The sequence below is a fragment of the Camarhynchus parvulus genome, chromosome 5 (assembly GCF_901933205.1).
Source record: "Camarhynchus parvulus chromosome 5, STF_HiC, whole genome shotgun sequence".
NCBI classification, from domain to species: Eukaryota; Metazoa; Chordata; class Aves; order Passeriformes; family Thraupidae; genus Camarhynchus; species Camarhynchus parvulus.
The window spans coordinates 23090603-23107984 of NC_044575.1; the positions used below are offsets into that span (position 1 = coordinate 23090603).

General features: G+C 38.0%; 1 protein-coding gene across 7 annotated transcripts in view; it reads left to right on the top strand.

The window, feature by feature from the left end:
• The window catches only part of CKAP5 (cytoskeleton associated protein 5), a 53516-nt gene that overhangs the window by 22180 nt on the left and 13954 nt on the right, over positions 1-17382 (top strand). For 5 of the 7 annotated variants that reach the window (XM_030949591.1, XM_030949590.1, XM_030949593.1 and 2 more), the window contains exons 14-32: positions 516-629; positions 1818-1928; positions 3060-3152; positions 3699-3884; positions 5552-5646; positions 6967-7024; positions 7106-7231; positions 7503-7639; positions 7800-7974; positions 8500-8613; positions 10681-10809; positions 11411-11605; positions 12253-12388; positions 13125-13213; positions 14018-14128; positions 14407-14529; positions 15153-15302; positions 15691-15894; positions 16579-16714. In XM_030949591.1, coding sequence (XP_030805451.1) covers positions 516-629; positions 1818-1928; positions 3060-3152; positions 3699-3884; positions 5552-5646; positions 6967-7024; positions 7106-7231; positions 7503-7639; positions 7800-7974; positions 8500-8613; positions 10681-10809; positions 11411-11605; positions 12253-12388; positions 13125-13213; positions 14018-14128; positions 14407-14529; positions 15153-15302; positions 15691-15894; positions 16579-16714 — 2482 coding nt within the window. The remainder of the gene's footprint in view (positions 1-515; positions 630-1817; positions 1929-3059; positions 3153-3698; positions 3885-5551; positions 5647-6966; positions 7025-7105; positions 7232-7502; positions 7640-7799; positions 7975-8499; positions 8614-10680; positions 10810-11410; positions 11606-12252; positions 12389-13124; positions 13214-14017; positions 14129-14406; positions 14530-15152; positions 15303-15690; positions 15895-16578; positions 16715-17382) is intronic. The other 2 variants (XM_030949596.1, XM_030949595.1) reach the window with 1 other exon arrangement.

Genomic DNA, 17382 nt, shown 5'->3' on the forward strand with positions numbered 1-17382 from the left:
CTTTGTATATTCTGAAGTAATTTGAACTATTAGCCTGTATTTCTTTAATATTATTCTTTGGATTTTAAAAATTTATTGCAGTAGGTAGTCTTTGTAACATGCTACTTAGTTCTTCAAGTGGGATACCTGTGATTCGAAGAATAGATAAAATTTTGAAATCTATTGGTATTCAGATAACCTGAGAAAGAGACACCAGTCACAAGTTTAGTATCTAACCAGTATCCATAGGAAAACATACAGATTAAGTAATTATTTCCTGGACTTTTACAAATACATCATTCCTTCCTTCCCTCATCTTCCATTGTCCTGTTATATTTTGTAAAACCTGTAGTCTAAAAGCAATATATAATTAAATAAGCTCTAATTTACCTCTGCCTGCAGTTCTTATGCTGTCAGAGATACACGTTTTTTTGGCATTAGAATACAGAAGTGTGGTATAGGAAAGACAGCAGTTCTTTTGATATGTGAGCTAGAGACCTATTTGATGTTGGCTAACTTGTCCATTTACTTTCTAGGCTGGGGTCCCACCAAAGAAAGGCAAACCAGCTACAGCTGCAGGTACAGGAGGTGCTGGGCCTAAAGGCAAGAAGGGTCCTGAGACCAAAGAAATCTTTGAGTCGGAGCTCTCTGTGAGTATTCTGCTATTCTCTAAAATACAAAGCCCTCTGTAACCAAAGGTTGCAGCTTTGGTTAGTCAGTTCTTCAGGTACTACAGAATTTTTCATGGAGGTTGTTTGTTTTTGTTAGGAGAAGGGAAAGCAGTATGTATAAATTGGTAACTGGTGAAATGGGATTTTGGTAAATACACCTGTTCTTCAGGCTGTGGTTGGCACCAGGCCATTTAAAACAGTAAGCAATAAATCATGCTTATACCCTTATAACAGGGTATATTTTTTTCCCTGAAGTAGGAAGAAATTTAAAAAACAGTGATACTTCATATGTAATTTAGGACACATGATTTGCTGAAGGAGTCTGGTATTAAAAGCCTGAGAATGCATTATTCTGGAGTTTACATTGGAATCTGAAGTGAAATCAAGTAGTAATTAAATGAACTAACATGTTTGTGCTGTTCATAGCAAGTTACATTTCAAAAAACTTACTGAATTCTGCATGTTAGCTGACCATCTACCTACTTTCTTGGTTGGGAACCAGGTAAACTCAGATATCTGTGGCTTAAACAGTAAAAAAAGCTATTAAAGCTTTGCTGGGTGTATCTGCAGGTTTTTTGGACTGTCAGTCCAAACCATAGTTATATTTGGAGTGTTGCTTACAGTGAATAATTTCTATTGTGTATCCAGCTTATATTGTTAGTTATACAGTAGAAAATGAGAATACAGTTCCTGAAGGCGATGCAGACACCAGTGAAACAAGGAAAGTTTTTATCACTAAATAAACTTCATTTTCCGTTTTGCTAAAATGGAGACAAGACCTGTCTGTTCTCATCAACTTCTGAATCGTTGTCATCAGTGTTTATTTAGATTTCATCCAAAATTACGTTGCAAATTTTAGGTTACCTCTGCTTGATTCTTTAAGCAGATAGTTGGTATTCAAGATTATTTTTTACTGTCTGCACAGTTTCTCATACTTTCCAGAGATTACTTTTCTGTTGCAGTGCAATTTTAGCAGCTTTCTAAACCCATAAGAACCCTAAACCACAATCCATACTAAAATCTTTCAATCTACAACAGAACCCTTTTCCTGTTTTGTAAATGCACCACAGTACGGGGGTCAGTCCAGTATATCACCTGTCCTTAAGGTTGCTGCCCTTCTCTGAAGGGATCCAGTGGAGTGTTAACCTTGTTCTGATCTGGCTGCAGATAGAAGTATGTGAAGAGAAAGCTGCTGCTGTCCTTCCAGCTTCTTGTATCCAGCAGTTGGACAGTGGTAACTGGAAAGAGAGGCTTGCTTGCATGGAGGAGTTTCAGAAGGTATGTTTGGAACAGTTGATAAGACAGGCAGTAGGGAAAGAGAAAACAAGCAGTAATTTCTTCAGCTCTCTTGGCCTGATAAGTCTCCTGAAATACTTACTAGTAGTAGTTGTATGTCAGCACTTCAGATGGATCAAATATTAAACAATACTTGAAAAAGCCAAATGGCTTATATACTTTAAAATCCATGACAGTGGTGGAGTAAGTATTTTACTTTAATGTAGACAGTTGTGCTTTTGTCAAAAATAGTTGTATTTTGATTGAGGATACTTAGAGGTATTTTTAAAACTCCAAGTAATTGTAAAGCTTGATCTCAAAGGTAGCTAGATTTAAACAAAAGGTTTTGCAACAACTAAGCCCGATCTATTGCAAAGAAGTGCCTGCTGTTTGTGTGTTAGGCAGCAATTCATTATAATCAACTGTTTACCAGTTGAAATTTTTAGTTTAGAGGCTTATCCAGTACTAGCAGTCTTCACAGCTAGTGGAAAGTACTTCATGTAGTCACAGACAAAAAAAAGCCTCAGCTGTAGATGTACAAGCAGTTCATACCATGACACCAGTACAGTAATGACTGAGCTTTTAGTATTTTAGTGGGAAAAGTGACGAACTTCAGTTGGGAAATGGTGACTGGCTGCATTGAAATGCTGCTGCAGAAGCCTGCTTTATTAAAATGTTGCCATTTCAATTGAATGATTAACAGCTAAACTCCAGTAATTTAGATCATATTCAGGATTAATCTCTGCTGTGTAGTCAACAGTCTGACATGAAAGCTGCATAATATACTTCATCTTAATAACAAAAGCAGCTTTTTGAGGGGCAGGTAGGCTGTTCCTGGATTTTGTTTGTTTGTTTTTAATTAAGCGTTAAATTCCTAGGGTTGGAATGGCCAATAGTGATTGTTAAGGATATTTGTTAAAGAACATTAAAGGAGTAGTGATGTGAATCTGTAGGTTAAATGTTGGTTCAGTACCTTAGACTCCTTGTAAAAATTGCTCTTCAGGTAAATTATTATGCTGAGACGTTCTCTAATTTAATTCAGTATTAAGAAAATACTTTGAGGACAGTTAAGAACTTCTGTTTGAGTTTTGTATAATTTGTGACCCACTGGCTAACTTAATGTTTATCTTTTAGGCTGTTGAGCTTATGGAAAGAAGTGAAATGCCTTGCCAAGCCCTAGTAAGAATGCTGGCCAAGAAACCTGGTTGGAAGGAAACAAATTTTCAGGTAATGTATTATCCTTGAGTAACTAAATAGTCCATTTTTGTTAATGTAAAGCAGCTTCCATCTAAAAGGCTGTAAGTGCACATGTCACCGTGGCCACAGTTCTGTCTGTAATCAGTGAATAAATAAACTCTCAAATTGGATTTTATTTCTGTTGAGAGTTGAGACTCTAGATGTCATCTAAGGGATCTAAAGGTTGTCTTTAGATATATATGTAAGCATGTGTGTGTATATAAGTTCTAAAAGTAGATAATGGCAGCCCAGTATTAATGGTTGTGTGTGTATATATATAATAGTTTGTATTTGTGTGTGTACACAGTTTTTGTGTATGGTCACGCAAAACACCTGTGTGTGTACAAAATATCTGTGTGCATAAATACTTCTAGATATTCAAATGTGTGTATATATATGCAAATACAAATTTTGTCCATATGGTAGTATTTACCCACATATAGTTCTTATAGGTATCTATAGGTATCTAGAATGATAAAAATTAGTCTAAAATAAACGAACACATGAGTAACATTCTTGCTGTTTTGGACATTGCAGGTGATGCAGATGAAACTGCATATAGTTGCATTAATTGCACAGAAAGGAAACTTCTCCAAAACTTCAGCACAGGTTGTGCTGGATGGTCTTGTAGACAAGGTTGGTGATGTGAAATGTGGAACTAATGCAAAAGAGGCCATGACAGCAATAGCAGAAGCGTGTCAGTTGCCATGGACTGCTGAGCAGGTGAGTGAGCAGCAAAGGTATTCTTTCAGTAAATAATATCTGAAATAATATGTAGGGCGTCCTTTCAGTCTGAGAAGTAAATCCCAAATCTTTGATTTTTCTCTTTTGCATGAAAGTGATTTGTCTGCTCTCAAGATGCTTCCTGAGGCAGAAGTTATATATATTTTCCTCTAAAGTTGAAAATAGAATCATAGGATGGTTTGAGTTGGAAGAGGCCTTAAAGATCATCTAGGTCCTCCCCCCAGACCCTAGGCAGGGATGCCTTCTGCTAGCTCAAAGCCCCATCCACCCTGGCCTTGAACATTCCCAGGAGTGGGACAGCCGCAACTCCTCTTTCAGTTCAGACCCTTTCCTCTTTGTCCAACCGCTGTATGCACTTTTCAGAAGTTTTCTTGGAGGCCTCCTTGAAGTACTAAAGAGCCACAAGAAGATCACCGTAGAGCCTTATCCATGCTGAAAAATTCCAATTCCGTCAGCCTTCCCTCATAGGAGAGGTGCTCCATCCTTTAAATCATGGTGGCCCTCTTCTGTATTCATTCAAACAGATCCATGTCCTTCCTGTGTTGAATGCCCCAGAACTGGATGCAGCACTGCTGGTGGGGTCTCACAAGAGCAGAAGAGAGGGAATTCCCTGAGAATCCAGCACTCTGCTGGCCACAGTGCTTTTGGTGCAGCCCAGAACACTGTTGGCTTTCTGGGCTGTGAGTGTGCATTGCTGGGTCGTGTCCAGCCTCCTTGGAGGGGCTGGATGCTCTCTCTTGCACACGCTCTCTCTCCACTCATTCCCCAGCCTGTGTTGATACCAAGAGTTGCCCTGGCCCAGGTGGAACACCTTGGCTTGTTGAATCTTCTCAGGTTTCCATGAGCTCACTTCTCAAGCTTGTCCAGGTCTCTCTGGATGGCCTCCTGTCCTTCAGATGTCTTAACTCCACCACTCAGCTTGTTTCATCACAAACTTGCCCTCAGGAAGCTCTCAATCCTTTTGTCTGTCATTTATGACATTAAATGGCACTGGTCCTAATATGGATCCCTGAGGGGTGCTGCCTGCCATTAATGTCCATCAGGACTCTGAGCCATTAACCACTTCCCTCTGGATGTGATCATTCCACCAGTCCCTTACCCACAAGAGTCCACCCATGAAATTCATGGGTCTCTCCAATTTAGAGAGAAGGATGTTGTTGGGGACCTTGTCCAAGGCCTGACAGAAGTCCAGCTATATGGTATTTGTAACTGCACTGATGTGATTGCTCTATCAAAAAAGGCCATGAGGTTGGTCAGGGAGGACTTGCCCTTGGTGAAGCTGTGCTGGCTGTCTCAGTCATCTCCCTGTCCTCCATGTGATTCAGCAGAGCTTCTAGAAGGATCTCTCCAATGATCTTCTGAGGCACAGTAATAATGAATAATTATCTACTGCTTTTTTTAAAGAGCAGGTACGAATCCGTAATAAAGGTGTCTCTGGCTGCCTCTAAGTATTTCAGGAACTTCTGGTTCACTTCAGTTCCAGTTCTATCCTGCTATAGTGACACTTGCTTTTTCCTTTTCTGTTACCTCAGCTTTTTCTGTTCACTTGCCCTGTGTTTTTTGCAGGTGTCTTTGCTTATTTATTAGAGTGCTTTGTCACCTGGTTTGCCAGTGAAAGTTTACACTTTTACTCTTTTCTATTCCAGGTTGTGGCTATGGCTTTCTCTCAGAAGAATCCTAAAAACCAGTCAGAAACTTTGAACTGGCTTTCAAATGCAATTAAAGAGTTTGGCTTTTCTGGGTAAGTCTTTTAAGTAAATTGCTAAGAGAAACTTGAATGAAAATGTTTCTAATCTGGAACTAAGGTTCTGTTCATCTGAACTCTAGTTCCTTAAGCTCTGATGTTAGCCATGTTCTTCTAGCTTTTAAGTATATAACTAAGTATCTGGCATTACTAGTATGTTAGGATGTGATTACACTACTAGCTACTTTACTCATCACTTGATCGTCTCTGAGGAGCATTTGTCTTAAGGCACTTACAGGTGTGGGCTGGGCACAGAGCTGTGGTATTGCATGCCTGTTATACTCCTACTTGGATGCACCTGCACCCAGGTGGATCACTACACATTTTATGGTTGAAAAGAAAAAAACACAACAACTGAATCTGACAACCTACAGAAGAGTACATAACCAGCATGCCTGTTAATCTCCTTGGGAGACATTTTGAGGTTGATTACAGGTGAATGAAGTTTTAGCCAACAAAATTGTTGTTATTATATCTGGCATTATGAGTGTGAGAAATTATTTCTCCATCAGAACCAAGGATAGCATGCCTTAATTTTTAATCACTAGTCTTTTAACTGAATGTGGTCAATAGAGTTTAGTCCTGAGGAAAAAAAAATCTCTTAAGCAGGGAAAACTTCAAATATCATTTTATTTGACTACTTGGGCAGTTACTATGCCTGTCTTGAGGTATTTTGTGGCTTTTAAATGGATAGTGATGTTGATTGAGTCTGGGAAATAAACTCTTCCTTTAGTAAATTCCACCAAAAATATATATTTGCAGAATGGAATGTGTATAGATGTGTTACTAGGACAGCAGTATTTGAGGCTGCACAGATAATATAGAAGATTCAGGAATTTAAACCTTTCTTTTATTTCTCTTGTAAATATCCTTTTGAAAAATGCGCCTTTTTCTGGAAGATTATGAGAGTAACTAACAAAATAAAAAAATATTCACCACAACAGTAATATACCTTCACCTTTATTGTATAGTCATGTTTCAGGTACTTAAAATGTTTCTAGATTCAGTCCTCAATATTTCAGTCCTAGCAGTCACGTGGATTATGTAGTTTAAGAAAGTTTCCAGCTGTGATAATAGTAGGCTTTTGTATAAATTGTTTACTGATTGATTTTCACAGTAGGCTATTCTCCAAACTGATCTTTCAGTAGTTATTTAACCAGCTACTATCTGCACTGGCGCTGTAATCATGTCTTCTGCATCTAAGTTAGTTGTGTAAATCTGTCTAGAGGTGTCTTTTTAACATTCCGTGATGATTTTGTTTGTTGGTGCTGTTTCCTGTGTTGTGTTTTATTTATGGGAGACATCTTCTTTCCACAGATTGAATGTCAAAGCTTTCATCAGTAATGTGAAGACAGCTCTTGCTGCAACCAACCCAGTGAGTAAATTTAGAATCTTAATCCTGAATTATTATCAGACCTTAATTTGAAGACTGAGTGCTTTTTCCTTTTTCTGGCAGGCTGTGAGGACTTCTGCCATTACATTGCTGGGAGTAATGTATCTTTATGTGGGACCTTCTCTGCGAATGTTTTTTGAAGATGAGAAGCCAGCCCTTCTTTCCCAGATAGATGCAGAATTTGAAAAGGTATGAAGTGGAGCTCTCTTGCTACCAAGTGTCATTGAAGCTACTTTGAAACTTCAGTAGCTGGAGTTTGTAGCAAATTCATTATGTGTCGCTATCACAATAGCATTTTTTTAATTATGAACTTTAAAAGTTTCTGGGTTTGTTTGAATAGTATAATGGTTTAGAAGTCTGCTGTCCTGATCCAGTGCATTCATATCATACGAGTGGTTTTATTTTTAATGTCAAATGAAAAATTGTGAAATTTTTGTTTCTGATTTTGTGTTGCTTGCAGATGCAAGGACAGACAGCACCAGCTCCAACTCGTGGCATTTCCAGGCACAGCGTGGGAGGTGGGGATGATGGTGAAGAAGAAGAACAGGAGGAGGTTGGGAATGATGTTGTGGATCTCTTGCCAAGAACAGATATTGGGTAGGTTTGTATTCTAGCACCTGAAGATACACTGCCACTGCAATTCAAAACTTTGCATTTATAACTCCTTTCTAAGCAGCAATCTATGATGTTAAAGCACTCAAATACTAATAGAGATATCACTAAGTAAATGAGCACTTTCTCTGTTCTTCTCTTGCAGTGATAAGATCACAGCAGAGCTAGTGTCTAAGATTGGGGATAAAAATTGGAAGATCAGAAAGGAAGGTCTAGATGAAGTGACAAGCATAATAAATGAAGCAAAGTTCATACAGCCAAACATAGGAGAACTTCCAGCTGCTCTGAAGGGTCGTCTCAATGACTCCAATAAAATCTTGGTATGTTTTTCAAAGTCCTGTTTCAGTTGTTTCCAGATTAAATCTTAAGGTAGTCATGATTTCTGAACCTTGATTATTTCTGTGTGGTCTCTTTCAATGTCATTAGATCAACAGTTGGAAAATAGTGAACTGTGTGTTTCCAAATGATATATTTTGCTATTTTAATAAATATTTGCCTTTTTCATTTAAAAATGCTTCAAAAGAAAGGAAAAACTACCTTTACTCTGAATGTAATAAAAGGAAATCTTAAAAGAATTTGACTAATTGCTTCATTTGTGAAGCAAAAGTGAATTGTCCCTTGTTTGAAAATATTTTTACTTGAAATTTAATTTGCTCAGAATATGGGAGTATTTCTTGGTTTTTTGATGTGATGAATTTGAAGGCTGGAATAGGTTTCATTGAGCAGGCATTCTAGAGTAAAAGCTTAATATATAGCAGTATCTCTTTTCCATGTGTAACTGGGAGTTTTTGCACAAATGCTTGTAATACTGTTTTATTTAAAACCTTTTTTTTCCTTATGTACAGGTGCAACAAACACTGAGCATTCTTCAGCAACTAGCAACAGCAATGGGCCCCAATATCAAACAGTATGTGAAAAATTTGGGGATTCCTGTAATTACAGTCCTAGGAGATAGTAAGGTAGGACAGATGTCAAGATCTCTTTCCTTTTTGTATATCTAAGCTATGCCTGAAAGGTGGTTGGTAGTTGAAACTTCCTTGGAAGCTTACCAATTTTTAAAAAAAAGTTCTTGCCTGAATGACAACTTAATGTTCAAGTATAAATATGTGCTTGAATGTATATTCAGATGTATTTCCTCCTTGTAACTAAACCCAGTGAAACAATCTGGCTTTTAAATTAATGTGGTAACTATATGCATATTTCTACTGTTGAAGGTACAATATTTTAGACACTGAACAAGATTTGCTTGGTAAAGTTTCTTGTAGAATATTACATTATAAATTGTTGTTGTCTTTGCCACTGTGTAGGGGCCCTTTGAACTGTAGGTAGACAAAGGACATTCACAACTGACACTGAAGCTTGTGTAAATAACATCAGCGTTGAGTTTGACAGGATACTGTGTCAAAATAAAGCTTAGGACCATGGGAAAGTGCTATTTGAAGCAATGGGTAAAAAGGCTTGGGAAGGTGCCAATATCTTGTGCCAGAAGTCATGGGCAGTTATCAAAGATGGCATGCTTCAGCTGTCTCTGCTTGGAATGTGAGTAGGAAAAAGAGCAGAAGCTGGATCTACCTGTCCCAAACAGTGGAAAGATTTGGACTGGTTCTAGGGCTAGATAAAAATCTCCTGGTTAAAATTGGTTTCTCTTAAAAAGTCTTCAACATCTGAGATCTTATATGACTGTTAAATTCTTCAAACTCACCAGTTATCCTGAGGTAACAGCAAGCTCCTTTTGTAGAGTCATAGAATTTTTTAGGTTTGAAGGGAACCCTACAGACCATCTAGTTCCAACCTCACTGCCATAGGCAGGGGCACTTTCCACTAGACCAGGTTGGTCAGAGCCCCAGACTGGTAGGAGAGTTGCAAGTATGTGGTTTAACGATAAGACCAATTGTGATTAACTTACGCTGTTACTAAAATGCATAATACTGACAAAACTTGTAAGCACTGTAATGCTGACAGAAGATTGTATGCTCGTTTGAACACTCTTACAGTGGTAATTTTTTTAAGTACTTCAAGTGCAAGATTTAATTAGTTTATCAAATTTGTCAAGTTTTTGAAGATGAGGATGGTCCATTTTGGGTCCTACTTTAGCATGTTTGTCATGGACTCACTGAATAATTGAGGAAAGTAATCCGCTTGAACCATGAGTGAAGACAAGTTAAATTTGGGTGATGGGAACCAAGGCCTTGTCAGAGAGGTTGATGACCGTGTGTTTATCTGCAGCACATGATTTGTTTTCCTGAATGAGATAGAAGGTGGGAGAAGCTGGTAAAGCAAGGATGCTGACTTCTTGTTTGTATATATGCCTGGATGTTACTTCTGCATTTAATATGGTTCATACTTAAGTAATAGAGTCTGCTACGTTATTAGCTTTCCTCAGAAATTCAGCCTACACAGGAGAAGGTCGTATGTATAAAGTCATGTCTAGATCAATAACTTTTTAAAGAGCCGTGGTTGTTAAATATTCCATCTGGCTTCTCATAACTTCATATAGCTGCTTCAAAAAAGGGTGCTGTTCGAAATTTTGCTTGGAAAAAACAAGATGGAAATTGGTAGGAATTAGAGGGTTCCCTCATTCCTGATTTTTCTCATGTATATCCTAAATAATAGCAGGCTCTATGATCCATCTGTCTTGATTTATGAATGTGCAGCCTATTTAAGCACTATATAAGTCACTAACACTATTTTTTAGCTTCTTTAAGAGTTGCTCTCAGAATTGTTGTCAATGAATGGTAGCATGGAAAAGTACATTTAGAGATACCCTTTCACCCTCTTTATTAAACTTATTTTTAAAAAAATTATGGTAGATGAGTATAATGTCTGATTTGGAGATTGCTGCAGCTGATAGTATCACTGAAAGGAAATTCTTCTGAATCTTAGACTTCTTAAACTGCAAATAAAAAAAGAGATTTCAAAGCCCGTGGTGTGGAAGCCTTTTGCTTTAGTAGGGCTTTAGAAGATTCTGTCGTAATCTTCTGACCCCTCTTTAGGTTTATTATTTTTAAATCTTGTTCTTGCTGCAGAATAACGTTCGTGCTGCTGCACTGGCAACTGTGAATGCCTGGGCCGAACAAACTGGCATGAAAGAGTGGTTGGAAGGGGAAGACTTGTCAGAAGAGCTCAAAAAAGAAAATCCTTTCCTAAGACAAGAGGTAGGCTTCTGTCGAGTAAACTTCTTATGTGTGTTAAATCAACATAACCTTATGTGCTATGGACTCTTTATTTATGCAGACTGAAATGACACAATGCTACCATTATATATGGGAAAAGAAGTAGCTGTGTATTTGTTCTGACATAAAATTGTTAAACCTTGAAAGGCTAATAACAAGCTTTCTTCCTGCATAATAGCTGTCATTTAGACTTTAGTGCCTCTAAAATGAAACTTCTGTCTTTTTTGATTAGCATTTTCAGAGCTAGTTTGTGTTCCCTTAAATTCACCGTGGAACAGAACTGGAGACATTAAAAAGAGCAGCTGAAATTCTATTCCTTTCAAAAGGAAGGAACAGCCTGCAAAAAGACCAGGCTTAAAGTTTAAAGATAGTTGTGTTAACATGCTGTTCTTAATTTTTGTAATTGCTGATATGAAAATTGATGTTGTTGAAGAGTGTTTGTCTGAAAAATGTTTGGGTGTGTTTTCCCAATGTACATTGTAGAATGTAGTGGTATGTGAGGGACTACTATTCAGACTCTCATGCCTTAACACAGCATTGTGAACACTTACTTAAAAGCTTTTATTTTAAAACTTTCTTTCAGCTTCTTGGTTGGTTGGCTGAGAAGTTGCCTGCCCTCCGTTCTGTTCCTTCTGACCTACTCTTGTGTGTGCCTCACCTGTACTCCTGCCTTGAAGATCGCAATGGGGATGTGCGCAAAAAGGCACAGGATGCCCTGCCCTTCTTCATGATGCATCTGGGCTTTGAGAAGATGGCAAAAGCCACTGGCAAGCTGAAGGTACTTCTGTTACAAAGATTAGATCATGTGATCTTGAATGAGTGACTATTAAGTCCTATTCACAGTCTCATGACATGCTGTCTTGAGTCATGTAAGCTTGTCTGTGTCTTGACTTTTTTTAAGGGGACTGAAAATAATATCAGGAGCTGTGAGCTAGAGATTTCTCTGCTTCAGAAATGATTACTGAAGCAGAGAAATTACAAGCTTATTACTTCAAGAGCTTGATATTTAGTCATTCTGCTTTTCTTCTGAAAAAAATCTACTTGCAGATAGCTTCCATACCAGTTTCTGTCCCACTCTATGCCTTTCTACTCATACTTTAATATGTTTTCTAGCAGTTTGGTTTGGCTTATGGACCCCTGAGTGGTGAGTAGGCACTCCACTGACATCCAAAGACCACTCACCTAGAGTGTGTTTACACGTTTCCCATAGATCTTGCAGAAGAAACTTTAAGGAAAGATGTTTTAACTCAGAACAAAAGTATCTGAGAACAATGATGTTTTAAGATGACCATCGTCCGAGATGCTTAACAGAGCATGGATTGTTTCAAACCAATTTTGCTGTTGTTGTCTGTAGCATATATTGGAAAGATTAGTGATAGGCATTATTAAATTTATCACTCCTTTTTTGCACTTTCTGTTCTCTAGCCAACTTCCAAAGACCAGGTACTGGCCATGCTGGAGAAAGCCAAAGCCAACATGCCAGCCAAACCAGCTCCTCCTGCTAAAGCATCTTCCAGAGTGGTTGGAGGAGCAGCTCCAGCCAAATTCCAACCTGCATCAGGTAACTTCTCTGACATTTTGGGAAATGACTGAGAAAATGGTGGATTTTGAAGCTTTTTGACATGCCAGAGGAATAAACATACTTAGCTGAAGAAGAAGTATTCAACCATAGTTAGGATTCGGGTCTTTCTTGCATTTGAATCAGCTTCCAGTGTAAGAGGGTGTTTCCTTTCCACACAACCATCTGTTAGCTGCTATTTGAAAACTGGAAAATATCTACTTGGTATTGAAGCTAAAACTAAGCTGGGCTAAAGGGGGAGGTTTTTTCTAATTCTAATCTGATTTTAATATAATTTCTTTTTTTTTTTTTTGTTTTCACATTATTTTTTATCTGGACTATTTCCTCAGTGTAGTTCACTGTGGGACAGCCAGAATGCTTCTGTGATGGGATTAGGAGACAATTGATTTGAAGAATCAAACTGCTGGGGCTAGCTTACTCAAGCCAGGTTCAACTTCAGCTCTAGACATTAGCCTGCACAGTATATATGTCTGCATTTTTTAATTGTTTTGAAAAATGACAAATTGGCTGAGTACCATAATCTTAATTAGGAAATTAGGAAAACTTTGTATGCTAACATGGAATTTAAGGGACTTCTTCAGTGGGTCTAAAAGCCTCAGACATATGTGTGATTGAGCATATTGTATCCACAAACAGTTTTTCTTATGTCCTAAGAAGAGAAAACTGATAACCTAAAATGGGTGTCTAGATAACTTTAAATGTTTTACTGTTTCTCTAGCATTTGCTGATGATTTGGGGTCTAATACCATGGAATCCAAGCCTGATCTCAAAAAAGCCAAAGCAGGAGGACTCTCCTCTAAAACTAAGGTATGTTGATTGCCTTCTGTGTCAAATCAGTTTTATGAAGTTAGTAGCTGTGATTTGTTAATGTGTTCTAGGTAGAACAGTGTAGTCCTTGCTACAGACAACTTTTATTAAAAATCTTCATGTTTGTCTGAACTCTGAGATGACAGACATTCCCATATCACTTACCTGATCACTGCTTTTGTCATTACCTATTTAATTCCTAAAGTCCGTATTGTCAAAAATCAGTCTTCTGAGAAACTCAGTCTGTTCGAAATTTTCCTGGCCTCTTTGATTTTGTGCTGTTGTGAATTCATTACTATTCCAGGGCCATGAATGTTGATTTTGAACCCATGTATCAAAAGAAATGAATCTCTGCCTTACAGTATGAAGGGCAAGAAGTTCTCAGTCAAAGTGCAGAAAGGGAAGGAGTATGTTTAAAAACATAACAGTCTCAACTAACTGCAGTCAATTTTGGTTAGGTTTTTCTGTTGTTTTGTATTACAGTAATTTTTTTTGCTGTTAATAATTAAGTTTGTCCTGTGTATATAACTAAAAATAACCCAACTTGTTCTACAGTCGCATTGTCTCCATTGTCTGAAGTAGTGTTGTAACAAGAACATTTGATGTAGGTCCATATTCGTGATAAGAATGAGCAGACCAAACCTTGAAGGATGTTGTCGGTTTGCTCAAATCAGTGCAGTGTTCTGCCAGAACTCTGCTGGTCGAATTAAGACCTTTATTGTCAGACAGCTGTTTACTCTTAAGTTTCCATTCCAAACCTTCTAACACATTCTAAGCAAAGACTTTTCTATGGCTTATTTCCAGCAGTCAGATGTTAATAGCAGTATGTCCAAGGGTAATGCCTGCCTGTCCAAAGCTAATGCAAGCCTCAGCAAGGGCAGTTCAAGTCTGACAAAGAGCCAGTCTGTCAAACAGGTACCACGTTGGGTTTTAGGGATGTGTGTGGGTGACTAGCACACTGGTTGAGAGTGATGTGTCATAATTCACAGGGTGCTACTGTGCACACTGTCATGGGTATTGCTTCCACAGCAGCTGAGCACACACTTTCAAACTCCTAATCAGCATTTTTCTTTCAGCTTCTCTCTGCCTCTTGTATACATAGGGTGAGGGTGGCAAGTATCTAACACTTGCAGTTGCTGGGACTGAGGCATACATATGGCTTGTGTTTGCTGCTAATACCTTGCTTCTTTCAGGTACAGGGAAAGAAGGTGCTAAGCAAGCCTAGTCTGAAGGAAGACGATGATAAATCAGGGCCTATTTTTATCATTGTCCCAAATGGGAAGGAACAGAGGATGAGAGAAGAGAAAGCTCTGAAGGTGAGAAAAATCAGAATGTCTTCACAAGTTTTGAAGTGGAGGCTTTTAATGCTTTCTTTAGTTTTTGATTTAGACTTAAACATACTGTGACATGTGTTAGCCACTGTCCATCTCTTGGAGTCTGATTCTTGAGTTGAATTTCATACATCAGTAGTGGGCTTACTGTTGTATTTCTTTTCTGATTTTCAAATTTTGTGCATTTATACATTGTCATAAAAACCTAAGGACTTTTTACATTTTTCAAGTTGTGAAGTATCATTATGCTTAGTCAGTCTTTTCAGAGTTCTAGAGTACGTTGCAAATGCTTTAATATACTTACTTTGAGCAGCCCCACTTAGCAATTTGTAGGGAAAATTCTATTAGTGAAAATATGTGTGTTATTCGTAACTTGCTAGTAAGTAGGCCTGTCTGGAGCTTAAAAACAATGAGTTTAAGTGATAATTAGTAAGATAATAGCATAAGGATAATCAGTCCATATGAAGAAAACTGCCATCTAAAAGAAAGTTGAGCAAACGCTACTGATTTTTCATTACTTATTGGCAATAAGATGATGTTCAATCAGCAGCATCTGTCAGGAAGAAAAGGTACTGCTTGCCGTGAGTTCTAAATGCTGCCTTTTACAGGTTTTAAAGTGGAATTTCACTACTCCCCGTGATGAATATATTGAACAGCTGAAAACTCAGATGTCCACTTGTGTTGCCAAATGGCTACAGGATGAGATGTTTCATGCAGACTTCCAGCACCACAACAAAGCACTGTCTGTTATGATTGAGGTGAGTTTGGATCTGTGGTAGAAGATGAGGCTGACAGAATTACTCTCTGCTATGAAAGATACTGCTTGAATTAAAATAAAATAGAAATTCTCTGAGGAGCCAGGGGTCATTGTTCTGTGTAGTTGAAACCTAAACATACATAGAAATAATTTTCAGAGGCATGATGAAGTTAGTATTAATACTGTTTCTCAGGAGAAGGGAAAATTTCCTCACCAGAGACTTCTCTTATAATTTCAGAAAGGGATCTAAGTTAAAAGTGAGTATGTATTGTTCTAAGAATCTACCAATAAATGTAGATATCTTATCAGACATAGCTTAGCTTATTTTCTTATTGAACAGTGTATATATGTGTTTCATTTATGTAAGTTTTTTTTTAACTGCCTTCAAGCACTTGGAGAGTGAAAAAGATGGAGTCATCAGCTGCCTGGATTTGATCCTAAAATGGGTTACCCTGCGGTTCTTTGATACCAACACAAGTGTTTTGATGAAAGCACTTGAATACCTTAAATTGCTTTTCAATTTGCTGAGTCAAGAAGAGTATCACCTCACCGAAAATGAAGCATCCTCTTTCATCCCATATCTTATCCTAAAGGTACAATTTGTTTTACAGAAACTGTTATTTTTCATGAGGATTATGACAAAATACCATCAAACACTGCAATATGTTCATTTTAAATATATTGCGAATGGGGTTAAGTCCAGTTGGTGGCTTGTGTGAGCCTCAACAGGCTGTGTTTATTTAACCTGGGGAAAAGGAGGCTCAGGGGATATATTAGTGCTCTTCATAACTACCTGAAAGGAGGCTGTAGTGAGGGTGATGTTGGTGTTGTCTTGTCAAGGAACAAATGAATAGAATGAGAGCAAAAGGACCCAAGTTGTTCTAGGGGAGGCTTACACTGGATATTTGGAGAAACTTCTTTCTTGAATGGGTTGTCAATCACTGAAATGGGCTGCCCGGGGAAGAGGTTTAGTCTCCATCACTGGAAGTATTTAGAAGACATGTAGATGTGCCACTTGGGGACATGGTTTAGTGGTAGACTTGGCAGTGTTGGTTTATCAGTTTGACTCGATGATGTTAAGGTTGCCTTTTGTCACCTTTATGATTCTATATTGCGTATTTCCCTTAAAAGCCATTGACAAAAAAGGGATTTTTGCCTTGACAATGATTCTGGCTTTCCTAAGACTATTTAGAATAGTCAAAAGTATCACAAAACTATATAAAATATTTTATATTTCTTCCCCTCATTTTAATTTTTTTGCATTAATTTTCCATTAGGTAGGAGAACCGAAAGATGTCATCCGTAAGGATGTACGTGCCATTCTGAACAGAATGTGTCTCATCTATCCAGCCAGCAAGATGTTCCCTTTTATCATGGAGGGGACAAAGTCAAAAAACTCCAAACAACGTGCAGGTGGGAAATGGCCTGTTGAACTGTACATGTGCAAAGTACTTGAAATTGCTTTGGTTTGCATCTTGAAAAACCCAGCATAAGAATGTTGGGTGGGACGTGAGATTTGCATGCACATGGCATTTTATGCAGATGTTTGCAAGTGTTTAAAGGATGAGATTTTCAAGTAGTAGCATATTGCTTTTTATATTTTGGTGTCTTTGTACCTTCTAAAGACAAGGAATCTCTTAAGTTGCTATGAGTGCTATGAGTCCCTTGAGTAGGCTTGTTTTCTTAGTGAAACAGTGCTGGTGAGAACAGTGACAGTACTGTTTCCCTACTCACCAAGGGAATCAGTTAATCTAAGCAAGAAGTGTCTCTACATTGTACATCTGTCTCACCACAAATAATGTCTGTAATAAAGTTGTGGCATTTGTAGTTCAAACAACTTCCTGATCGCTTTGAGAATATCTTATCCTGGTATAAGGAGAAAGTTAAATTCTATACATAATACGGTATTGCAAGCTCACAACTGTTTACCTGAATGTGATGATAACTGTAGCGTTGCTCATACATGGTTATGGGAAATACTTGAAGTGTAAAAGGATGACTGACTGCTTTTATCTGTGAAGTAGTCTCCTGTAGCTTCCTGTTGATCCCGTAAGTCAGCTGGAGTATATCTTTCCTCAGCT